The 26394-nt window shown below is 48.9% G+C and overlaps 1 protein-coding gene across 1 annotated transcript in view; it reads left to right on the plus strand.

Annotated features, from left to right (window-relative positions):
- angl1 (Angiopoietin-related protein 1) overlaps window positions 1–24548 on the plus strand; it is a 36229-nt gene extending 11681 nt beyond the window's left edge. Inside the window, 3 exon segments of the mRNA NM_001173952.1 lie at window positions 9726–10592; window positions 22511–23528; window positions 23662–24548. Coding sequence (NP_001167423.1) covers window positions 9791–10592; window positions 22511–22740 — 1032 coding nt within the window. The 5' untranslated portion in view covers window positions 9726–9790 and the 3' untranslated portion in view covers window positions 22741–23528; window positions 23662–24548.
- Window positions 24549–26394: the final 1846 nt, after the last annotated feature.

The following is a 26394-nucleotide window of genomic DNA, read 5'->3' on the forward strand; positions in this document are numbered from 1 at the left end:
GTGCGGGGAGCCGGCACAAGTTGCATCGGACTGATGACACGCTCCTCAGGGCGGGTGCGGGGAGCTGGCACAGGACGTACCGGGCTGGGGAGGCGTACTGGAGGCCTGGTGCGGGGAGCCGGCACAGGTTTCACCGGACTGATGACACGCTCCTCAGGGCGAGTGTGTGGAGCCGGCACAGGACGTATCGGGCTGGGGAGGCGCACTGGAGGCCTGGTGCATGGAGCCGGCACAGGTTGCACCGGGCTGGTGACAAACTCTTCAAGGCGAGTGCGGGGAGCCGGCACAGGACGTACCGGGTTGGGGAGGTGCACTGGAGGCCTGGTGCGTGGAGCCGACACAGGTTGCACCAGACTGATGACACGCTCCTCAGGGTGAGTGCTGGGAGCCGGCACAGGACGTACCGGGCTGGGAAGGCGCACTGGAGGCTTGGTGCGTGGAGGCGGCACAGGTTGCACCGGACTGATGAAACGCTCCTCAGGGTGAGTGCGGGGAGCCGGCACAGGACGTACCGGGCTGGGGAGGCGCACTGGAGGCCTGGTGCGTGGAGCCGCCACAGGTTGCACGGGACTGATGACACACTCCTCAAAACGCCTGCGCTGCAGCATACTCCTAGCCAACATCTCTCTCCGATATCCCTCCTCAAACTGCTCCATCGACTCCCAGACGGTCTCTGGCTCTCTCCTCGGCTCAGCCGACCGCCCCTTGTGCCCCCCCCAACAAAAATCTTGGGGTTGCCCTTGGGTTGTTTGTGGCCGCGGACCCCGGCGTCGTCGCTGTCCTCCTTTACTCCTCGGCGACTCCCGCCAAGGAAGAGTCTCGCATCCACCAAGTATCTCTTCCCATGACCAACTCTCCTTCACCTCCTGGGCACGCTGCTTGGTCCTGACTTGGTGGGATATTCTGTCATGACCGTCGTATAAATAATTGGATCAAGGCGCAGCATGAGTAGAGTTCCACATTTTAATAATAGTGAAACTTCCAAAACAACAAAGATATAACGATCGTGAAAAATGTAGCGCACATAGGCACTCATACAAAACAATATCACACATAGCAGGTGGGAAAAGGACACACTAAGTATGATCCCAATTAGAGGTAATGATATTCAGCTGCCTCTAATTGGGAACCATACATACACACCAACATAGATGTCACATCCTGACCAGCAGAGGGAGCAATTGGATTAGTTTTGGTCAGGATGTGGCAGGGTTTTTTGTGTTAAGTGTTGTGTTGGTGATTGGACTCCCAATTCAAGGCAGGTGTGTTGAGTTGCCTTTGATTGGGAGTCCTATATAGTAGTGTGTGTTTTTCTTTGGGGTTGTGGGTAATTGTTTCTTGTTTAGTGTGGTTGCACCTGACAGGACTGTTGGCTGTCAGTTTCCTTGTTTTTGTTTTTGTAGAGTGTTCTTTCTAATTAAATTGAAGGATGAATACTAACTCTGCTGCATTTTGGTCCATTTCTGAAGACAGCTGTGACAGAATTACCCACCAAACTTGGACCAAGCAGCAGAGGAACGAGGAGGAAGGATGGACGTGGGCAGAGATAAGGATGAGCATTTCCAGGGCTATGGAAGAGTTTAGTAAACTCGAGAGGCAGCCCCAATAATTGTTTTGGGGGGGCACAAGGGCAGTTTTGCGGGGCAAGAATGGAGCCCCAGGCCAGCTCCCCGCACTAGCCCTGAGGTGCGTGTCTCCAGGCTGGCATGTCCAGTACCAGCCCCACGCATCAGGCGTCTAGTGTGTCAGCCCAGCCTCGCCAGTCCGGAGTCGCCAGAGCTGCCCGCCAGTCAAGAGTCGCCAGAGCTGCCTGCCAGTCAGGAGTCGCCAGAGCTGCCTGCCAGTCAGGAGTCGCCAGAGCCGCCCGCCAGTCAGGAGTCGCCAGAGCCGCCCGCCAGTCAGGAGTCGCCAGAGCCGCCCGCCAGTCAGGAGTCGCCAGAGCCGCCCGCCAGTCAGGAGTCGCCAGAGCCGCCCGCCAGTCAGGAGTCGCCATAGCCGCCCGCCAGTCAGGAGTCGCCAGAGCCGCCCGCCAGTCAGGAGTCGCCAGAGCCGCCCGCCAGTCAGGAGTCGCCAGAGCCGCCCGTCTGCCCGGAGATGCCAGAGTGGCCCGTCTGCCCGGAGATGCCAGAGTGGCCCGACTGCCCGGATCAGCCAGAGTGGCCCGACTGCCCGGGTCTGCCAGAGTGGCCCGACTGCCCGGGTCTGCCAGAGTGGCCCGGCTGCCCGGGTCTGCCAGAGTGGCCCGACTGCCCGGGTCTGCCAGAGTGGCCCGCCTGTCCTCCGGGTCTGCCAGAGTGGCCCGCCTGTCCTCCGGGTCTGCCAGAGTGGCCCGACTGCCCTCCGGGTCTGCCAGAGTGGCCCGACTGCCCTCCGGCCCAGCCAGAGTGGCCCGCCTGTCCTCCGGCCCAGCCCGAGTGGCCCGCCTGTCCTCCGGCCCAGCCCGAGTGGCCCGCCTGTCCTCCGGCCCAGCCGAGTGGCCCGCCTGTCCTCCGGCCCAGCCCGAGTGGCCCGCCTGTCGTCCGGCCCAGCCCGAGTGGCCCGTCTGCCTGGCGCAGCTATCGGCGCCACCGAAGTGGGCAACGCCGAAGGTGGAGCGAGGTCCACGTCCCGCACCGGAGCCACCTCCAGGATAGGTGGGTTGGGGAGGGAGGGTGTAGCACAGTGCCGTCGTTGACGGAAGCCACCCTCCCTTCCCTCCCTTTTTGTTTAGGGGTTATTGTTTATTGGTTTTGTTGGGGTATTGAGATTTTTTGTTGTGTTTTCTTTTTTAAGGTGCATTACGGGGTCTGCACCTTGAGGGGGGGGTACTGTCACATCCTGACCAGCAGAGGGAGCAATTGGATTAGTTTTGGTCAGGATGTGGCAGGGTTTTTTGTGTTAAGTGTTGTGTTGGTGATTGGACTCCCAATTCAAGGCAGGTGTGTTGAGTTGCCTTTGATTGGGAGTCCTATATAGTAGTGTGTGTTTTTCTTTGGGGTTGTGCATAATTGTTTCTTGTTTAGTGTGGTTGCACCTGACAGGACTGTTGGCTGTCAGTTTCCTTGTTTTTGTTTTTGTAGAGTGTTCTTTCTAATTAAATTCAAGGATGCATACTAACTCTGCTGCATTTTTGTCCATTTCTGAAGACAGCTGTGACAATAGAAATATAATACCTAGAAACCCCCCTAGTCACGCCCTGACCTAAAACACTATAGAGAACCCAGAGGGCTCTCTATGGTCAGGGCGTGACACCCCCCTTCTGGTCAACAGGAGTAGATTGTTTTGAGCCCTTTACAATCAAGCTAGATCATCCAGTGGAGAAGCACTGGGGCATTCTGTTCAAGTGCTTGAAAACTAGATGTATGCACCTGAAACTACTGGAGAGTTTCGATGTGGAAGCCTTCCTCATGGCCCTACGGCGGTTTAGCCCCCTACGGGGGAAACCCTACAAGATTCCTGGCTGACAGAGGCACAAACTTCAAGGCAGGAGAAGCCAAGTTGGAGGAAACCTTCCAAGCAATGGAACCAACCCTCCAGGATCAACTGATGGAGCCAACAATTGTCCTTCAAATTCAACCCTCGAGGAGCTCATTTTGGAGGAACATGGGAGCGAGAGATCAAATTGCCTTACAAGCCGTCCTGGGTGACCAAACTGTCACTTAAACCGTCTTGCGGACCGTCCTGATATAGGTTAAAGGAATACTGAACTACAAACGGTCGTGTTAGATCAGTGGAGATCCAGGTAAAGAACCAGACATATATCCAGCCTATTGTCCGAATAATTCCTCTCCCTGAGATGGCAGAGGACGTGGAGGGATGAGCATTTTGAGGAGTGTGGAATTTAACAAAATTCTGGGGTGGCTGTGGAAAAGGCCCATGGAGTTGGTGAAATCTCCCTTTAATTCATAGCCACTTCCCAGCTTGACCAGAGCGCTTTAATTAGGTCAGGTTGAAATGTCTGACAGATCTCAACTCATTAAAAGGAGGAAATCTCCACTGCCCGACCTCGCTGCTTTCTCTCCCCCAAACTCCATCTAATCCAGACATTGTGTGCACGCACAAATCTACATACATCCACAGAATCTGTTATCTTTCATCTGAACTATCTGTTACTCTCGGGAGAGCGGGACATCAGTTATCGTTTATAGTTATTACCACGGAGCGCAGCTTGGAGCGCATGCTTCAAACCTATTGTGTTATATCAATGGACAATGATCAAGGCCCTACAGATCATCATGGGACAATTATGCCACTGATATATGGTTAAAATGTAACAAAATTACATGTACATATGAAGACAAACCTGGAAGTATGACATATGAAACGTAATTATTATTTGCTAAATTGATCAATCCTGAGATCAAACTGATTGAGATTATAGATTGAATAATGTATTTATTTGCATTGACATTATCATGATTATATTTTGTGAGTTTTTAGGCCCCTCCAGTGACAAATGTTGTTACTTTTAGGCTGTCTTTGGGGAATTTTGACACAGGCATTCTGTGGTTTTGATCAAATTTTGCGACTTTTCCCACTAAATTCTGCTGCAAACGAGAGTGGAAGAAGCTGTCTGTGCAAGACACACACACAGGCAGATAAGCACAAGGGGAGGGGGTGTGTGAAGGGAGAGGGGTGAAGAAACTATGTCCGGACCGCAGCAGTACTGGAGAAAGGCAACCGCAAACGTCATCTAGCCCACTACTAGCGACAAATCAAGGAGCCAATACCAGATCTCACTGAAAAACAGTTGCGAACGCTAAGCCTGCCTAGTCAGTCAGTTGAATGAGAGAGAGCCAACTGAACATTGAAGAGAGAAGCACTAGATAAACAAATTATTTTCAACCTTATCTTGAAGGTGAGCGAGTTATAAAGCATAGGATATAAAACAAAGTTAGGCTGGGAATAATTATATTATTGTTCTTTTTTATGACGTTTTGATAATTGAATGGATTTAGAAAAGTATGTTAGCAAAAAAGCTAAAATTGTTTAACTTTAGTTCCAGTCAAGCTAGCCTGTAATCAAGGCAACAGAGGACTCCAACAAATTTGAACACGGTCACTCCCTGATCTGTTTCACCTGTCTTTTATAAACTTAGAGAGTGTAAAGGGGAACATTGTAACTTGCTGTTATTTGCATTGACATTATCATGATTATATGAATATGAAATGATGAAAATGTATCTTTGAGATAAGATTATTATTAATACCTTTTACAAATAGTTTTTAGTATGTTGGCTATGTACTGTATAAGATTAACCTTGCCATTGATGAGAGATAGCTGTATTGAAGAGAGAAGCACCAGAAAACACATTTTTTTAAACCTTATCTTCACGGTGTGTCAGTCTCCCTTCATTTTTCTTACCACACCATATCCAGGTCCCAAGGTTTAAGAGGGTACACTACACAAGAATGTGTGTTGTTGTTTTTCACTATGCGCTAAAGGGGTTTAAGAGTGTCCACTAGGCCTACGCTTTTTAATGGCAGAGCGAGTAGTGAATGTTGCATTATGTGAGTACCATAAATTATAGAATTTTTGGTCACTTAACCCGGTAAATATTGTTACGCAGAACATCATGATAATACATTATAACTAACAAGCTTTCATGTTTACATGCTGTTAGTGTAAAACCATGGTATATTCCCTCCATCCATGGTAGTACAATAAAATAAATACCATAGTATGGTCATCATGGTTTTTGGTCACTGCAGTGGCAGGAAAATACCATGGTATTTGCACCAGTACCTTTACATGGTACATTTTTGTAAGGGTCTCCGCAAAGCTAGCTACCCCAAACTAGCTTTTTCACTTGCAAGGATAGAATTGCTAGCTCTCCTCTCACATTTAGCCCACCCACTTTCACCCATATCATGTTGACTAGACCGACCACCCTCGCTTCACAGCCTGACGGTTGAGAGACACGATTTGTTCGTTGAGAGACAAGCGAAGCACATGCTTTTCTCTGGCAAGCAGTGTGGTTAATAGCTAGGCTATTTAACCGCAAGGCGAATGCTAACTAGTTCACATGTACTATTTCTCTGAGCAATGGAGCCGGCTAACCCCTCACAGGGAGAACCAAGCGGGGTGCCTGCCCCTGCTCCCTCTACCGGAACACCCTTATCCGTGTTGGGCTACGATTTCAGACAAGCACACACTCTTTGTGTACCGCCTAGTTGGGGGTCCCACCCGCAAGTGAAGGCTGCGTAAAGCACTCACCGTGCTACCCCTTCACCCTCTAAACAGGGCGATGAGGAGACCCCGCAATCGCAACCCACTTGGGCAGAGGTAGCGGATGAAGGAGAAGGGGACCTTCTCATTGACGAGTTTAATGGTGGCCAAAATTCTGGCATCTTCCCAGAGGAAGAAATTGAGGAAGAAGAAGCCCAGGCCCTAGGCTCAAGTTTGCCTTTCTCCCTCAGTAGAACTTCAGTACCCAATGACAAATATGGGCTAATCGATGTTTGTAAACGATCAGCGACCAGACTCAATATTGAGTGGCCCGCACCCGTGGTGGGTGGCAGTGCCAAAAGGGACTGGTTCAACAGGAAGACACTCCCCTCTCTCACCATCCCAGGAAAGCAATTTCTCCTAGCGGTCCAAAGCCAAATGCAACTGGGACAAGCCCTTATCCAGCAGTGTCCAAACGAAGCATTTTCTGGGCATGGACATGGCTATGGAGACCTACATCGAGGACTCCCTATAGCTGCAGGGTGTATCCATCCTTCTGCCTCCTCTGCAAGGTTCTTCTTTGTGGAGAAGGACAGAACCCTGTGCATCGACTACCGGGGCCTCAATAACATCACGGTGAAGAACCGCTACCCGCTACCACTCATCCCCTCGGCCTTCGAGCCGCTCGAGGGGGCCACCGTTTTCTCCAAGTTGGACCTGTGGAACGCCTACCATCTGGTGCGGATACGGGAAGGGGACGAGTGGAAGACTGCCTTCAACATGGCCAGCGGCTGATACGAATACCTGGTCATGCCATTTGGACTTACCAACGCCCCTGCTGTGTTCTAGGCCTTGGTTAATGACGTTCTCTGCTACATGTTGAACCGGTTCATTTTTGTCTACATCGATGACATCCTCGTTTTCTCCCACTCAGCCCAAGAACACATGCTCCATGTCCGACAGGTCCTCCAGTGCCTCCTGGAGAACCAGCTTTTTGTGAAAGCGGAGAAATGCGAATTCCATCGCTCCACCGTCCCCTTCCTTGGTTACATCATTGCTGCAGGGACTGTACAGATGGAGCGGTGGTGGATTGGCCCCAGCCTACATCCAGAGTGAAGCTGCAATGTTTCCTGGGATTTGCCAACTTTATCCGCAGTTACAGCACCTTGGCTTCCCCCCTGTCTGCACTCACATCCCCCAAGGTTCCGTTAACATGGTCCCCAGCTGCTGACCGGGTGTTCCAGGACCTCAAGCACTGCTTCACCACTGCTCCCATATTGGCTCATCCTGACCCGTCCCGTCAGTTCGTGGTGGAGGCCAATGCTTCGGATGTCGGAGTGGGGGCTGTCCTGTCCCAGCGTTCTGCCCTGGACCTCAAGTTACATCCATGCGCCTTTTTCTCCCATTGCCTCAATGCCACGGAGAGGAACTACGATGTGGGGAATTGTGAGCTTCTCGCGGTGAAGATGGCGTTGGAGGAGTGGAGACACTAGTTGGAGGGGGCGGTACTTCTGTTCATTGTGTGGATGGATCACAATAACCTGGAATATCTCTGCACTGCCAAGCATCTCAATTCCAGGCAAGTTAGGTGTGCCCTGCTTTTCACCCGGTTTAACTTCTCCCTCTCCTACCGACCAGGATCCATGAACATCAAGCCGGATGCACTGTCACGCTGCTATAGCCCCGTGGCTACACTCTCACACCCGAGACCATCCTTCCCACCTCGTGTCTGGCAACGGAACTCAGCTGGGGAACAGGGAAGCAGGTCCATGAGGCGCATCGTTCCCAGCCAAACCCCGGGGGGTTTGTGTGTGCCTGACGCTGCCCACTCCTCGGTCTTGGAGTGGGCCCACTCCTCCAGGCTTGCCAGCCACCTGGGCTCCCATCGGACCCTGACCTTTGTGCGACAACGCTTTTGGTGGCCGGCCTACCATGGTCCCGGAAGTCTCCGCGTTCGTTGCCGCCTGCACGATCTGTGCGCAGAACAAGACTCCTTGGCAAGCTCTGGCTGGTCTTCTTCAACCACTGCCTGTCCCTCACCATCCCTGGTCTCACATATCCTTGGACTTTGTCACGCGTCTTCCCGCATCTGATGGCAACACCGCCATTCTGACAGTAGTGGACTAATTTTCCAAAACCACCCACTTCATTCCTCTCCCCAACCTACCCTCTGCCAAAGAGATGGCCCAGGTCATGGTGCAGCATGTCTTCCGGATCCATGGACTCCCGGTGCACATTGTCTCCGACCGGGGCCCTCAGTTCTAGTCCTGGAAGACGTTGTGCACGCTCATTGGGTTGTCGGTCATGCCTGTCCTCAGAGTTCCACTAGCAGTCCACCACGACAGTCGGAGGGAGACCTGGAGATGACTCTGTCAGCAACTCGTGTGAGTTGAATATGCCTGCAACACCCTCCCCTGCTCTGCCACTGGGCTCTCACCTCTCGAGTGTTCCCTGGGGTGTTAACCCCTGCTCTTCCCGGAGCAAGAGGAAGAGGTCGGCATACCCTCGGCCCAGATGTTTGTCCGCTTCTGTTGCCGTACCTGGAAGAGAGACTGGTCGGCTCTTCTCAAGACCACCTCCAGGTATCGACGACAAGCGGACCGCAAATTTCTCCAAGATTATTAGCCTCTGCTGTTTGTCTGTTCTGTTGCCCTGTACCCTCCGTATTCATCCAACTTTTCATGTGTCTAGGATTAAACCTATGTCTCATAGCCCTTTGTCTCCTGCCTGCCCTGACTCCGGGCCTGCCTGTCTTTCTGTACCTGCTTGACTCTGACCCATTTACGAACCTCTGCCTGTCCTGACCCCGAGCCTGTCTGCTGTTCTGTACCTTATTGACTCTGTCCTGGATTAAGAACCTCTGCCTGCCTTTGACCTGTTTTTTGCATGCACCCGGTTTGGGTCAATAAACATCTGTGACTCTAGCTGTCTGCATCTGGGTCTTATCCTGAGTTCTGATAAAAAATAGATTTCCAGAAAACATTATTTATAAGCCAGTCTCATACATCCAGCTCTTTCATTTGAGAAATAGGATGCGAATAAAATGGGTCAGTCTGAAACAATCATTGGCCTCCAACTGGCGCCCAAGAGATGCACAGGCATAATCTTATTATAGGTACACTTATGCACGTACTTCTTTTAGATAACTTCTTTTATTTAGAATTGGGGCTTCATGTTTGCCTTCATCTAATTCCAAACAAAAACCTCCTACTTGTTTTCAGACTTTTATTATGAAGGAGTACAGATTTTTTAACAGTATCCCTCCACTTAATTATAATAATACATAGGTCCTATATAGCCCTTTGTTAAAACCCAAAGACACAATCTGGAAGCTTTTGGAGAAGCTTGAGTAAGCAGGGGAGATCTAGGAATATGAGAACCAAGGCTAACCAAACACACCCAGAGATATGATATAGCCTGGTTAGGGGCAGTAGCGTGAAGGAATATCCAAGAGTGAATGAACTTAAGTCAGAATTGGAGTTGTGATAACATATTTCTGCATGTCTGTTCTGCAATGCACACACCACTGCTAAGAATTCAACCACGTATTGACTCACTCTCCCCTGCCTATGTTTTAGGTGCACCAGTGACACAGTCAGCCTGGTTGTAGAGGAACAGAAGAAGAGAAGAGAAACCACTAGCCATGGGGCCCAGAGCTTGGTGCCTGTTTGTCCTGCTTGGGCTGTCCGTCTGGGGCAGCAGTGAGGGCCTCAGATCCCCCATCCTGACCCGGAGACGGAGGTACCTGGAGGACAAAGGAGAACCACCCAAAAAGTGCTCGTATACCTTCCTGGTCCCTGAGCAGAAGATCACAGGGCCAATCTGCACCAGCCGGGGCCTACACACGGACAAGGACCGCGTGACCCGCATGGACGTAGCGGCGGTGAGGGACCTGCTCTCCAAACAGAAACGGGAGATGGATACCCTGAAGCTGGTGGTGAACATTGATGGGAACATGGTGAACGAGATGAAGTTGCTGAGGAAGGAGAGCAGGAACATGAACTCCAGGGTGACCCAGCTCTACATGCAGCTGCTGCACGAGATCATCAGAAAGAGAGATAACTCTCTGGAGCTGGCTCAGCTGGAGGGACGCATTCTGAACGCCACAGCAGAGTCCCTACGTCTGGCCGCCCGCTATCGTGACCTAGAGGTCCGATACGCTGCGCTCTCCGCCATGGTCAACAGCCAGTCAGTTCTGGTTGGTGCCCTGGAAGAGCGCTGTCTGCAGGTGTACGGCCGGCGGCAGGAGCAGTCTCCCCAGGGCCCACCACTGGTGCAGGTGGTGCCAGAGAACATACCGGTTAGCATCCCGAGATTTACCAACGAGATCCAGAGGGACCATGGCCGGGCATTTCCCAGAGACAGGGGCTCCCAAGCAGGGCCAGCACCCACAGGAAGCACCCTGGAGCTCCAGAAGGCTCCGCAGGGCAACTTCAGTGCAGAGGGTGAGGCAACTGATTGTTAGATACACTATATAGTGCATTAGGACAGTATTCAGACCCCTTGACTTCATCCACATTTTGTTACGTTACAGCCTTATTCTAAAATGGATTGAAGCGTTTTTTTCCCTCATCAATCTGCACACAATACCCCATAATTACAAAGTGAAAACAGGTTTTTAGACATTTTTGCAACTGTATACAAAATAAAAAACAGAAATAACTTATTTACATAGGTATTCAGACACTTTGCTATGAGATTTGAAATTGAGCTCAGGGGCATCCTGTTTCCGTTGATCATCTTTTAGATGTTTCTACAACTTGATTGGAGTCTACCTGTGGTCAATTCAATTGATTGGACATGATTTGGAAAGCCACAAATGGAAGCCACTCCTCAGTAAAAGGCACATGACAGCCCGCTTGGAGTTTGCCAAAAGGCACCTAAAGGATTCTCAGACCATGAGAAACAAGATTCCCTGGCACCATGCCTACGGTGAAGCATGGGGGTGGCAGCATAATGCTGTGGGAATGTTTTTCAGCGGCAGGGACTGGGAGACTAGTCAGGATCAAAGGAAAGATGAACAGAGCAAAGTACAGAGAGATCCTTAATGAAAACCTGCTCAGGACCTCAGAATGGAGCGATGGTTCACCTTCCATCAGGGCAACAACCCTAAGCACACAGCCAAGACAATGCAGGAGTCACTTCGGGACAAGTCTCTGTGTCAAGCTTGTAGCATCATACCCAAGACTCAAGGCTGTAATACCTGCCAAAGGTGCTTCAACAAAGTACTGAGAAAAGGGTCTGAATACTTATGTAAATGTGATATTTCAGTTTTTTATTTGTAATAAACTTGCAAAAATGTCTAAAAAACTGTTTTTGCTTCGTCATTATGTGTGTAGATTGATGAGGAGAAAAACGATTTAATCCATTTTAGAATAAGGCTGTAACGTGACAAAAAAGTGAAGGGGTCTGAAAACTTTCCGAATGCACTGTATATACAAAAGTATGTGGACACCCCTTCAAATTACTGATTTGCCTATTTCAGCCACACCCATTGCTGACAGATGTATAAAATCGAGCACACAGACATGCAATCACCACAGACAAAACATTGTCATGTGGAATGGCTTAACTGAAGAGCTCAGTGACTTTCAACGTGGCAACGTCATAAGATCCCACCTTTCCAACAAGTCAGTTTGTCAAATTTCTACCCTGCTAGAGTTGCCCCGGTCAACTGTAAATTATGTTATTGTGAAGTGGAAAAGTCTAGGCGCAACAACGCATCAGCCGTAAAGTGCTAGGCCGTACAAGCTCACAGAACGGGACCGCTGAGTGCTGAAGCTGTCTTCAGTTGCAACACTCACTGCCGAGTTCTAAACTGCCTCTGGAAGCAACGTCAGCACAAGAACTGTTTGTCGGGAGCTTCATGAAATGGGTTTCCATGGCCAAACAGCTGCACACAAGCCTAAGATCACCATGCGGAATGCCAAGTGTTGGCTGGAGTGGTGTAAAGCTCGCTGCCATTGGTCTCTGGAGTAGTGGAAACACGTTCTCTGGAATGATGAATCACGCTTCACCATCTGGCAGTCCGACAAACTAAATTCGGTTTGGCAGATGCCAGGAGAACATTAACCTCCCTGGGCAAGGTGGGACGCTTACAAATACCTCATGAATGCTATAACTTCAATTTCTCAAACATATGACTATTTTACACCATTTTAAAAACAAGACTCTCGTTAATCTAACCACATTGTCCGATTTCAAAAAGATTTACAGCGAAAGCAAAACATTAGATTATGTCAGGAGAGTACCCTGCCAAAAATAGTCACACAGCCATTTTCAAAACAAGCATATATGTCACAAAAACCAAAACCACAGCTAAATGCAGCACTAACCTTTGATGATCTTCATCAGATGACACTCCTAGGACATTATGTTATACAATGCATGCATGTTTTGTTCAATCAAGTTCATATTGATATCAAAAACCAGCTTTTTACATTAGCATGTGATGTTCAGAACTAACATACTTCCGGTGAATTTTTTAAATCACTCACGATAATCGTTGACAAAAAATATAACAATTATTTTAAGAATTATAGATACAGAAGTCCTTTATGCAATCGCGGTGTCAGATTTTAAAATAGCTTTTCGGCGAAAGCACATTTTACAATATTCTGAGTAGATAGCCCGGCAATCACGGCTAGCTAATTTGACACCCACCAAGTTTGGCCCTCACCAAACTCAGATTTACTATAAGAAAAATTGGATTACCTTTGCTGTTCTTCGTCAGAATGCACTCCCAGGACTTCTACTTCAACAACAAATGTTGTTTCGGTTCCAAATAATCCATAGTTATATCCAAATACCGCCGTTTTGTTTGTGCGTTCAGGTAACTATCCAAACGGTGACGCACGAGCGCATTTCGTGACAAAATTTTAAAAATATTCCATTACCGTACTTCGGAGCATGTCAAACGCTGTTTAAAATAAATTTTTATGCTATTTTTCTCGTAAAATAGCGATACTATTCCAACCGGGCGACGTTGTATTCATTCAAAGGCTGAAAGAAAAAAATGGAGAATTCTCATGAATGCGCATCTCCAGTGTCACTGTCCCCAGCCTGACCAGTAACAAACAGAGCTGCTGTAATTCGCCCAGAGACTGCAGACACCTCATTCCACTTTCTGGCGCCTTCTGAGAGCCAATGGAAGCCTTAGTAAATGTCACGTTACAGCAGAGATGCTGTATTTTCGATAGAGATGCAACAGAAGGATAACAAATTGTCAGACAGGGCACTTCTTGTATGGAATCTTCTCAGGTTTTGGCCTGCGATATGAGTTCTGTTATACTCACAGACACCATTCAAACAGTTTTAGAAACTTTAGAGTGTTTTCTATCCAAATCTACTAATTATATGCATATTCTCGTTTCTGGGCAAGAGTAGTAACCAGTTTAAATCGGGTACGTTTTTTATCCGGCCGTGCAAATACTGCCCCCTAGCCCCAACAGGTTAACTGCCCCAATGCATAGTGCCAACTGTAAAGTGTGGTGGAGGAGGAATAATGGTCTGGGTGTCATGTCCTGACCAGTAAAAGGGGTTATTTGTTATTGTAGTTTGGTCATGGCGTGGCAGGGGGTGTTTGTTTTGTGTGTTTCAGGTTTTTCGGGGTTTTGTTCTATGTTATCTATTTCTATGTGGTTATCTAGTTTTCTATTTCTATGTTGGGGTTTTGGCAACGATCTCCGATTAGAGGCAGCTGGTTGTCGTTGCCTCTAATTGGAGGCCATATTTAAGTGGGTTAGTTTTCTATTGTGTTTGTGGGTGGTTGTTTCCTGTATAGTCTGTGTACCTTACGGGACTGTTTTCGTCATTTGTTTTGTTTATGTGATTTTTCCTTCAATAAATAAGAAGATGATAAATATACCCGCTGTGTTTTGGTCCACCTACAACGACGCATGTGACAGAACCACCCACCAAAGAAGGACCAAGCAGCGGAGGAAGGAGCAGCAGGAGAGCTACTTAGAGTCGTGGACATGGGAGGAGATATTGGATGGAAAGGGACCATGGCACCAGGCTGGGGAGTAAAAGCGCCTGAAGGAGGAGCTGGAGGAAGCTAAAAGGGAACGACGGAGGTATGAGGCATTATATCCTCCATTTCAGGAGGAGAGGAGGCAGCCCCAAATACATTTTTTCGGGGGGGCTTACGGGGAGTTTAGTTGAGTCAGCGGGAGCCCTGACCTAACTTCCCGGGCATACAGGAGAAAGCCGTGGAGAAAAAAAGAGCCAGTCAAGGAATCAAGCGAGGAGCTTGACGCGAGATTCCGGAGAGAGGTACTGGCGGAAAGGGCACGAAGGGGCACCTATGCTTATTATGGGGAGCGACGGATTAAGCAAGCACCATGTTATGCGGAGATACGCACGGTATCGCCAGTGCGCAGCTACAGCCCGGTGCGCTTGATGAAAGCTCCTCACAGGTGTTATGCTAGAGCCAGCATCGAGCCAGGACCGGTGATGCAAGTTGCAAGCATCAGACCGCCGGTGAGGGTTCATGGCCCAGTGTATCCTGTTCCTGCTCCTCGTACTCTTCCTCTAGTGCGCCTGCCCAGTCCAGTACATCCTGTTCCTGCTCCTCGCACTAGCCTTGAGGTGCGTGTTACTAGGCTGGCGCTTCCAAAACCAGCCCCACGCATCAGGCCTATAGTGCGCCTGCCCAGTCCAGTACGTCCTGTTCCTGCTCCTCGCACTAGCCTTGAGGTGCGTGTTACTAGGCTGGCGCCTCCAAAACCAGCCCCACGCATCAGGCACATAGTGCGCCTGCCCAGTCCAGTACGTCCTGTTCCTGCTCCTTGCACTAGACCTGAGGTGCGTGTCAATAGTCTGGCGCCTCCAAAGCCAGCCCCACGCATCAGGCCTTTAGTGCGCCTGCCCAGTCCAGTACGTCCTGTTCCTGCTCCTCGCACTAGCCTTGAGGTGCGTGATACTAGGCTGGCGCCTCCAAAACCAGCCCCACGCATCAGGCCTATAGTGCACCTGCCCAGTCCAGTACGTTCTGTTCCTGCTCCTCACACTAGCCTTGAGGTGCGTGTTACTAGGCTGGCGCCTCCAAAACCAGCCCCACGCATCAGGCACATAGTGCGCCTGCCCAGTCCAGTACATCCTGTTCCTGCTCCTCGCACTAGACCTGAGGTGCGTGTCAATAGTCTGCCGCCTCCAAAGCCAGCCCCACGCATCAGGCCTTCAGTGCGCAGTCCCCGTCCAGAGCTTCCGGCGACAGTTCCCCGTCCAGAGCTTCCGGCGACAGTTCCCCGTCCAGAGCTTCCGGTGACAGTTCCCCGTCCAGAGCTTCCGGCGACATTTCCCCATCCAGAGCTTCCGGCGACAGTTCCCCGTCCAGAGCTTCCGGTGACAGTTCCCCATCCAGAGCTTCCGGCGACATTTCCCCATCCAGAGCTTCCGGCGACAGTTCCCCGTCCAGAGCTTCTGGCGACAGTTCCCCTTCCAGAGCTTCCGGCGACAGTTCCCCGTCCAGTGCTTCCGGCGATGTCCTACAGTCCGTGATCGACAGAGACGGCCTACAGTCCGGAACTGACAGAAATGGCCCACAGTCCGGAACCGACAGAGACGGCCCACAGTCCGGAACCGACAGAGACGGCCCACAGTCCGGAACCGGCAGAGACGGCCCACAGTCCGGAGCCTGCAGAGACGGTCCACAGTCCGGAGCCTGCAGAGACGGCCCACAGTCCGGAGCCTGCAGAGACGGCCCACAGTCCGGAGCCTGCAGAGACGGCCCACAGTCCGGAGCCTGCAGAGACGGCCCACAGTCCGGAGCTTGCAGAGATGGCCCACAGTCCGGAGCCTGCAGAGACGGCCCACAGTCCGGAGCCTGCAGAGACGGCCCACAGTCCGGAGCCTGCAGAGACAGCCCACAGTCCTATGTCTCCAGCGACGTTCCTCAGCCCGAGGTCTCCAGCGACGCACCTCGGCCCGAGGTCTCCAGCGACGCACCTCAGCCCAGAGCCTTCAGCAGTGGTCTACAGCCCTGAGCCTTCAGCGGGGGTGGGCAGGTTAGAATGGGGACTAAGGCCGGAGCTAGAGCCACCTCCGTAGTTGGAGGATTGGGGGGGGTGTAGCACGGAAGCCGTCGTTGACGGTGGCCACCCTCCCTTCCCTCCCTTTAAGTTTGGGGTTATTTTGTGGGGTTTTTGTGTTTGAGGTGCATTTCGGGGTCTGCACCTTTTGGGGGTGGGGGGGGGGGAGGTACTGTCACGTCCTGACCAGTAAATGGGGTTATTTGTTATTGTAGTTTGGTCAGGGCGTGGCAGGGGGTATCCCTCCACTTAATTATAATAATACATAGGTCCTATATAGCCCTTTGTTAAAACCCAAAGACACAATCTGGAAGCTTTTGGAGAAGCTTGAGTAAGCAGGGGAGATCTAGGAATATGAGAACCAAGGCTAACCAAACACACCCAGAGATATGATATAGCCTGTTTAGGGGCAGTAGCGTGAAGGAATATCCAAGAGTGAATGAACTTAAGTCAGAATTGGAGTTGTGATAACATATTTCTGCATGTCTGTTCTGCAGTGCACACACCACTGCTAAGAATTCAACCACGTATTGACTCGCTCTCCCCTGCCTATGTTTTAGGTGCACCAGTGACACAGTCCGCCTGGTTGTAGAGGAGCAGAAGAAGAGAAGAGGAACCACTAGCCATGGGGCCCAGAGCTTGGTGCCTGTTTGTTTTGGTCCACCTACAACGACGCATGTGACACTGGGGCTGTTTTTCATGGTTTGGGCTAGGCCCCTTAGTTCCATTGAAAGTAAATCTTAACGCAACAGCATACAATGACATTCTAGACGATTCTGTGCTTCCAACTTTGTGAAAACAGTTTGGGGAAGGCCCTTCCCTGTTTCAGCATGACAATGCCCCCGTGCACAAAGCGAGGTCCATACAGAAATGGTTTGACGAGATCGGTGTGGAAGAACTTTATTGGCCTACACAGAGCCCTGACCTCAACCTCATCGAACACCTTTGGGATGAATTGGAATGCCGACTGCCAGCCAGGCCTAAATGCCCAACATCAGTACCCAACCTCACTAATGCTCTTGTGGCTGAATGGAAGCAAGTCCCCTCAGCAACATCTAGTGGAAAGCCTTCCCAGAAGAGTGGAGACTGTTATAGCAGCAAAAGGGGTACCAACTCCATATTAATGCCCATTATCTTGGAATGAGATGTTCGACGAAAAGGTGTCCACATACTATTGGTCATGTAGTGTAGGTTGGTGGGTGAAGTGGTTGGTGAGGGGGTGGATGGGTGGTTAGTTGGTTGGTTGTTTGGTACCAAGGATAAAGCATAGACTTATTTCAAAATTAACCTCAAACCAATGCGTGTTCATTTTCTTCTTAGTCAGATTTTTTATTATGTAACATTTTCATATTCGGCTACAACTAGGTTTGGTGCAGCTCACCAGAAAGAACACAGACCTCGATGGAAAGAAAAAGGTTGTAGCATTCTAAGTTCAGAAGAAGGAAAAGAGAAAAAAGAAACACAGAAAAGAAACATTTTACTCATCTACAGAAATTCCTGACACATTTAGTTTGTTCCGAGCCAAGAAAAATAAAACGTGTGGGATTTGAAGGCAGCTGTGTATGAAAGTGAACCCTCTCCAGGATGGCTCCCTCTCATGCTAAGCATGGACAGAACCTAGGCTGAAATGACATGGTTTCCCCTGACCACAAAGTATCTGCACATCTGGTTTACTTCACCACCGCTTGCTGAGACTAATAACGATCCTCACTTATAAACTAGGCAAAGATTCATCTCACATTAAACAAACACAATAGTTTAACTGTTCACATCTGCTCTAAGACAAATGTATAACAAATGAACGGTAGATAGAGATAAATCCTAATACTCAATGTGTTCTAAACAAATCACTGCTTTAACTGCCTAAATCTGGTGTGTGATATTTTGTTATTTTGTGTGTTATTTCTTACATTATTAGCCCAGAAAATGTTGTGTGTAAACAAAAAAAATTTAAAATTAAAATAAAATATAATACCATGTCACGTCCTGACCAGTAAAGAGGTTAGTTGTTATTGTAGTTTGGTCAGGACGTGGCAGGGGGTGTTTGTTTTATGTGGTTTGGGGTTTGTTGGGATATGTATTTATGTAAGAGGGGTGTTTGTTTTATGTGTTCCGGGTTTTTGGGTATTCTGTTTTGTATTTCTATGGTTTTTCTATGATGTGTATTTCTTTGTTGGCCTGGTATGGCTCTCAATCAGGAACAGCTGTACATCGTTAATGTTGATTGGGAGTCATACTTAGGTAGCCCTGTTTTCACCGGTCTTTTGTGGGAAGTTGTTTTTGCATAGCTGTCTGTGTAGCCTGCAATACTGTGCGTTCGTTCGTTCGTTTTCTTGTTTTGTTTTTGTAAGTGTTCAATAAAAGTTTAAGATGAGCACTCAACCCGCTGCGCCTTGATCTACTACATACGACGACCATTACAGAACTTCCCACCACCAAAGGACCAAGCAGTGGGGTAAGGAGCAGCAGATTAACTATATGAAATATGAGGAATCATGGACATGGGAGGAAGTTCTGGACGGGGCTGGACCATGGCACCAGGCTGGTGAATACCGTCGCGCAACGGAGGAAATAGAGGCAGCCAAGGCGGAGCGACGACGTTATGAGGCATTATACGCGCCGAGGGGCAAGTACGAGAGGCACCCCCGAGAATTTTTTTGGGGGGGCACACGGGTAGTTTGGTTGGGCCAAGGGTGAGCCCTAAGCCAACTCCCAGGGCTTATTATGGGGAGTGTATGGAGTGGAGAGCGCCGGAGTATGCGGAGGTGCGCACGATCTCGCCCGTGCGCACGCACAGTCCGGTGCGAGCGATCCCAGCCCCTCGCAAGTGCCGTGCTAGAGTGGGCATCCAGCCTGGAAGGAGGATGCCTGCGCAGCGCATCTGGCCACCGGTGCGCCTCCTAGGCCCAGGCTACCCTACACCTACTCTACGCACGGCAACCATCAGGCCTCTGCACAGCCCAGTTCGCCCTGTGCCAGCACTCCGCTCGTGCAGGGCTGCTATTACCATCCAGCCAGGACGTGTTGTGCAGGAGGTACGCTCCACACCTCCAGTGCCTACACATGGCCCAGTGTATCCAGTTCCTGCTCCTCGCACTAGCCCTGAGGTGCGTGTCTCCAGTCTGGCGTGTCCAAAGCCAGCACCACGCACCAGGCCTCCAGTGCGTCAGCCCAGTCTAGTACGTCCTGTGCCCGCTCCTCGCACTAGCCTTGGGGTGCGTGTCTCCAGTCTGGTACCTCCACTACCAGCCCCACGCACCAGGCCTCCAGTGCGTCAGCCCAGTCCAGCTCGTCCTGCTCCTGCTCCTCGCACTAGCCCTGTGGTGTGTGTCCTTAGTCTGGCGCGTCCTAAGCCAGCCCCACACATCAGGCCTTCAGTGCGCAGTCCCCGTCCAGAGCTTCCGACGACAGAGCCTCGTCCAGATCTTCCGACGACAGTGCCTCGTCCAGAGCTTCCGGCAACAATGCCTCCTAGAGAGACGGCCCACAGTCCGGAGCCGAGAGAGACGGCCCACAGTCCAGAGCCGAGAGAGACGGCCCACAGTCTGGAGCCGAGAGAGACTGCCCACAGTCCGGAGCCAAGAGAGACGGCCCACAGTCCGGAGCCGAGAGAGACAGCCTACAGTCCGGAATCGGCGCAGCGAGAGTCGCCCTACAGTCCGGAATCGGCGCAGCGAGAGTCGCCCTACAGTCCGGAATCGGCGCAGCGAGAGTCGCCCTACATTCCGGAATCGGCGCAGCCAGAGTCGCCCTTCAGCCCGAGGTCTCCAGCGACGCGCATCAGCCTGAGGTCTCCAGCAAAGTACATCAGCCCGAGGTCTTCAGCGATGCGCCATAGCCCAGAGACTTCGGGAAGGGTAACATTTAATAATTATTTTGCGGGGGTGGACAGGTTAGGTGGGGGAGTGAGCCACCTCCATAGTAGGTGGGTTAGGGAGGGGGGGGTGTAGCACAAGAACCGTCGGTGATGGTGGCCACCCTCCCTTCCCTCCCTTTAGTTTGGGATTATTTTTTGGGGGGTTATTTTTGTGTTTTTTTGTGTGAGGTGCATCCGGGGTCTGCACCTTTTGGAGGGGGGGTACTGTCACGTCCTGACCAGTAAAGGGGTTATTTGTTATTGTAGTTTGGTCAGGACGTGGCAGGGGGTGTTTGTTTTATGTGGTTCGGGGTTTGTTGGGATATGTATTTATGTAAGAGGGTGTTTGTTTTATGTGTTCCGGGGTTTTTGGGTATTCTGTTTTGTATTTCTATGGTTTTTCTATAATGTGTATTTCTTTGTTGGCCTGGTATGGCTCTCAATCAGGAACAGCTGTACATCATTGTTGCTGATTGGGAGTCATACTTAGGTAGCCCTGTTTTCACCTGTCTTTTGTGGGAAGTTGTTTTTGCATATCTGTGTGTGTAGCCTGCAATACTGTGAGTTCGTTCGTTTTCTTGTTTTGTTTTTGAAAGTGTTCAATAAAAGTTTAAGATGAGCACTCAACCCGCTGCGCCTTGGTCTACTACATACGACGACCGTTACATACCAGCATTTCGCTACACCCGCAATAACATCTGCTAAATATACTGCTCAAAAAAATAAAGGGAACACTTAAACAGCACATCCTAGATCTGAATGAAAGAAATAATCTTATTAAATACTTTTTTCTTTACATAGTTGAATGTGCTGACAACAAAATCACACAAAAATAATCAATGGAAATCCAATTTATCAACCCATGGAGGTCTGGATTTGGAGTCACACTCAAAATTAAAGTGGAAAACCACACTACAGGCTGATCCAACTTTGATTTAATGTCCTTAAAACAAGTCAAAATGAGGCTCAGTAGTGTGTGTGGCCTCCACGTGCCTGAATGACCTCCCTACAACGCCTGGGCATGCTCCTGATGAGGTGGCGGAGGGTCTCCTGAGGGATCTCCTCCCAGACCTGGACTAAAGCATCCGCCAACTCCTGGACAGTCTGTGGTGCAACGTGGCGTTGGTGGATGGAGCGAGACATGATGTCCCAGATGTGCTCAATTGGATTCAGGTCTGGGGAATGGGTGGGCCAGTCCATAGCATCAATGCCTTCCTCTTGCAGGAACTGCTGACACACTCCAGCCACATGAGGTCTAGTATTGTCTTGCATTAGGAGGAACCCAGGGCCAACCGCACCAGCATATGGTCTCACAAGGGGTCTGAGGATCTCATCTCGGTAACTAATGGCAGTCAGGCTACCTCTGGCGAGCACATGGAGGGCTGTGCGGCCCCCCAAAGAAATGCCACCCCACACCATGACTGACCCACCGCCAAACCGGTCATGCTGGAGGATGTTGCAGGCAGCAGAATGTTCTCCACGGCGTCTCCAGACTCTGTCACGTCTGTCACGTGCTCAGTGTGAACCTGCTTTCATCTGTGAAGAGCACAGGGCGCCAGTGGAGAATTTGCCAATCTTGGTGTTCTCTGGCAAATGCCAAACGTCCTGCACGGTGTTGGGCTGTAAGCACAACCCCCACCTGTGGACGTCGGGCCCTCATACCACCCTCATGGAGTCTGTTTCTGACCGTTTGAGCAGACACATGCACATTTGTGGCCTGCTGGAGGTCATTTTACAGGGCTCTGGCAGTGCTTCTCCTGCTCCTCCTTGCACAAAGGCGGAGGTAGCGGTCCTGCTGCTGGGTTGTTGCCCTCCTACGGCCTCCTCCACGTCTCCTGATGTACTGGCCTGTCTCCTGGTAGCGCCTCCATGCTCTGGACACTACGCTGACAGACACAGCAAACCTTCTTGCCATAGCTCGCATTGATGTGCCATCCTGGATGAGCTGCACTACCTGAGCCACTTGTGTGGGTTGTAGACTCCGTCTCATGCTACCACTAGAGTGAAAGCACCGCCAGCATTCAAAAGTGACCAAAACATCAGCCAGGAAGCATAGGAACTGAGAAGTGGTCTGTGGTCCCCACCTGCAGAACCACTCCTTTATTGGGGGTGTCTTGCTAATTGCCTATAATTTCCACCTGTTGTCTATTCCATTTGCACAACAGCATACGAAATGTATTGTCAATCAGTGTTGCTTCCTAAGTGGACAGTTTGATTTCACAGAAGTGTGATTGACTTGGAGTTACATTGTGTTGTTTAAGTGTTCCCTTTGTTTTTTTGAGCAGTGTATGTGTATGTGACCAATACAATTTGATTTGATTAACAGTTTGTAACTGATAAATCTCTCCATCTCTACCTTTGTCCCTTCATCTCTTTCCCCATCCCTCCATCTCTCCCTTCATCCCTCCATCTCTCCCTTTATGCCTCCATCTCTCCCTCCATCTCTCCCCCCATCCCACCCTCCATCCTCCCCCAGGTCCTTTCAGTGACTGTCTCCAGGCCCAGGAGGCTGGCCATGGCACCAGCGGTATGTACCTGCTGAAACCTGGTGAAGCGGAGAGGCCCATGCAGGTGTGGTGTGAGCAGGGCCTGGACAACGGAGGCTGGACCGTCATCCAGAGCAGGAGGGACGGCTCTGTCAACTTTTTCAGGAACTGGGACGCCTACAAGGTGATGATGAAAAAGACAAACGACACCGAAATCTAATAAGCCAGAGACAACAACGGCGCCGTTATATGACCTATCCAAAGAAACTTGTCTGGTCTGGTGTCTCAGGATCCTTTCCAAGGCCTGGACCCCTTGTGTTTTCACTTATAATATAAATTATTCTGTGTGTGTCAGTGTATTATTGCTGAAGTGATTTAGTTTGAGATTTCCATTATGAATGAAGTGAAGACCCAACAAGAAGGTATATTCCACCGCTCAATCTCCAAAGTTTACTTCCAAACTACCACAGCTCTGCTAAGTACATCTTCTTTAATTACAGTGCACTAATTCAATCTGAAGTGAACTCTCTAATTATTGTTTGTCTTATATATTATCATGGCCAAAGAGATTAAAGCTGTTCACCTGAACAGACCAAAAAGTGATGTAGATGCATTTGTCTTCCAAAGGTACTTCCTGACAAAAATTGATTTATAGTATTCCTTTTTTTAACGTTCCTCTTTTTAAACCACTCAGACTATACAAAACCAACAACTAACTTTTAATTGATCTTTCTTAGAATGGATTTGGCAACATAGATGGGGAGTACTGGCTGGGGCTGCTGGGGATCTACAATTTAGGGAAGCAGGGAGACTACAGACTTCGAGTGGAGCTGGAGGACTGGGTGGGGAAGAAGGTGTATGCTGATTACAGCAGCTTCCACCTGGAGCATGAGAACGAGGGCTACCGCCTGAGGTTGGGCAACTACCAGGGAAACGCTGGCGACTCACTCAGCAGCCACAACGGCAAGCAGTTCACCACACTGGACAGAGACAAGGATGCCTTCTCAGGTGGGTCAATCAATCAACCGGTTGATCAATCAATCAATTCATATACTGTTGGCTAAATACATAAGATATACAGTAGGTCCTAAAGAAAGCACATGAGACAAAAAAATGGGCTATTTACTTTATCTCTATGCAGGTAACTGTGCACACTTCCTTAAGGGAGGCTGGTGGTACAACTCCTGTGGCCAGGCCAATCTGAACGGTGTTTGGTACACTGGCGGGGTCTACCGCAGCAAGTTCCAGGACGGAATGTTCTGGGCAGACTACGGCGGAGGATTCTACTCTATGAAGGGAGTCCGCATGATGATTAGACCTATAGACTGAGACTACAGAGGGAGAGACATGACCATCCTATCCCTCAACCAACACATGTACAGTATTGCCTATCTCAGACCTACTCACTCACAGAGATTGAGTACAAACATTGTCTGACCTCATTGTGGGATGGTAAAGTATTGTGAGGTGGTAAGGTATTTTACATGTGAAGCTAATTTGCAGGCAGACGAAAGGTTTTTTCTGTAGGCCTCGAGACCCTCAGCACTTCCTGTAGAGACTACTAATGTCTGGGCTTCACTGGCAGCACTAGACTTAGAGCAAGGAGTGCCAGACCTATCGGTTACCATGGAGAGCAAAACAACTGACCATATGGTATGGAATTGATATCTGTGTATGTTACTAGAGGTAAAAGCTTGCCTATTTTAGAGGTGTGTAAATATATTAATAACATCTTATATAAGCATTCAATCTACTTTGTTTCAACTTCTCCATCTTGAGATGCTTTATGATTTGCATCCCTCAAGATATTTTTTCATGTATTTGAAATAAACCAGGGAGAAGCTGTAAATTATCCTATAGAAAACATTGGGTTTTCTATTCACTGTCTATATTTGTGGATCATGCACCATTTATTGTGCTTTCACAGCTGATTTATGTACTGTAGCCTGTATGAATGTTTTTCTCATTTTGCAGTTGATTAAATCTCAATACGAGCCAGAGACAAAACAAGAAAAAAAAGGAAAGGAATTACGGTTTGTTTTGTGTGGTTTTTGGAGATTTAAAAAATGCACACGAAGCAGAGAGTTAGTATGAAGTATCGGAACAAACAACGAGAAACACATGGCTGAAAGCCACAGGATAGAGTGAAGGGAAGAAGGGAGAGAGGGGGAGAGGGAAAGAGAAAGGGGTAGTGAGGGAGGGACTGGGATGGATTCTGTCCACATTTTCAAGTGATCTTTTTTTCTTCCTTTTAAATACAGAGAAACGTACATTCTTTCCGTACAAAAGTGCTTGGGCTGTATGTTTTTTAATTATTTTTCATTGAAAAAGTCACGACTCCCTGTGGTCTGTAATCACCGGTAGAACAGGCTAGATCTGGAGGGAAACTGACCCCAAAGGAGAGACCAGGGGGTTCCTCTGACTGATGGGTCTGCAGCACATGGCACACTACTAAAGACATACTGTATCACACATTAAAGTCAATGGGAAAGAGACATGCATAAACTTCAACAAAACATACGATTATAATGAGCTTTGCTGTATTTTTGTCACACATGGACACAAGATGAAGGGTAATATTCAAGTTTAAGTCACCAGACTTTAATATAAACCAGTCAGAATGAACCAAACAGGCTCTTTGTACTGTTTTATAGACATGTTTACAGACCAAAAACTCAGAGCCAATACTCAATCCAAAGATTAAGGCAGAGACAAATTTAAAGTATAATAGTGAATCTTTTAATGCAAGCAGCTGGAAGGTAGATCCCTCTCTGATCTCAGTCAGGGAAGGAGCTCGAAGAGTAACTGGTTACATGTTGTTAGTCAATTTCTTCAACAGATGATCAGATCTATATAATTATCAAACTTATATACAGTTGAAGTCGGAAGTTTACATAAACTTAAATTCTCCAACCTAAGTGTAAGTTAAACAATTTAAAGGCAATGCTACCAAATACTAATTGAGTGTATGTAAACTTCTGACCCACTGGGAATGTGATGAAAGAAATAAAAGCTGAAACAAATCATTTTCTGTACTATTATTCTGACATTTCACATTCTTAAAATAAAGTGGTGATCCTAACTGACCTAAGACAGGGAATTTTTACTATTTGGCTAAGGTGTATATAAACTTCCAACTTCAACTGTATATTAGTAGTAGAATGGAAACACAGACTCTTTGTTTAAGTATTAAAATTATCCTTTAGTAATACAATTGTAGGCAGAAGTTGGAACAGAGTACAGTATATGATAGCTCTCTCCAGGTTCTGCAAAGTGTCTGAGACATCCTGTAACTCATATAGCCTCCCCAGTCCTACTTGCGTGAGTTTCCCTGGCAACAACATTTTAATACATCTAACCCTGACAGCAGCAACCATCTTGTCAGCAATTAAAAGCTCAGAAGTGGGTTTGACCGAAACTTGAACTTTCATCACAAGTATCGGGTCATAACAAGGTGAACAAGTCTAAGCATCTTCTGACAGGGGGCTGGTTTCATCAGGCCTTGTGTTCTCAGAAAACCAGTGATATTCTCAGAATCTCAGATAGCCACAGTGGGGCCCAGACAGGAAGAATATGAGCGTAGGTAGTTTCCGTCTTCCGATAGTGTCTGAAGGGCACAACACTCAAAACAGGTGTTTACACACACACAGAGGTCTCCTAAAGAGGAGACTTTACAGTTTATCATAACACAATTTATTAACCTTTTAAAAGGTATCAGGCCTTGGTTTAACCCCTTCAATGTCCCTTATATAGTGGGAGGTGATAATACAATCATGTTGTCTACGCAACAGTTATTTTATACAAGCAACAATTCCAGAACACAATGTCCTTGTGTTAGGCTGCAGAGATAACAGGAGTCTATGAAATGCATAAT

This window comes from Salmo salar, chromosome ssa03 (genome assembly GCF_905237065.1).
Source record: "Salmo salar chromosome ssa03, Ssal_v3.1, whole genome shotgun sequence".
In the NCBI taxonomy this organism is placed as follows: Eukaryota; Metazoa; Chordata; class Actinopteri; order Salmoniformes; family Salmonidae; genus Salmo; species Salmo salar.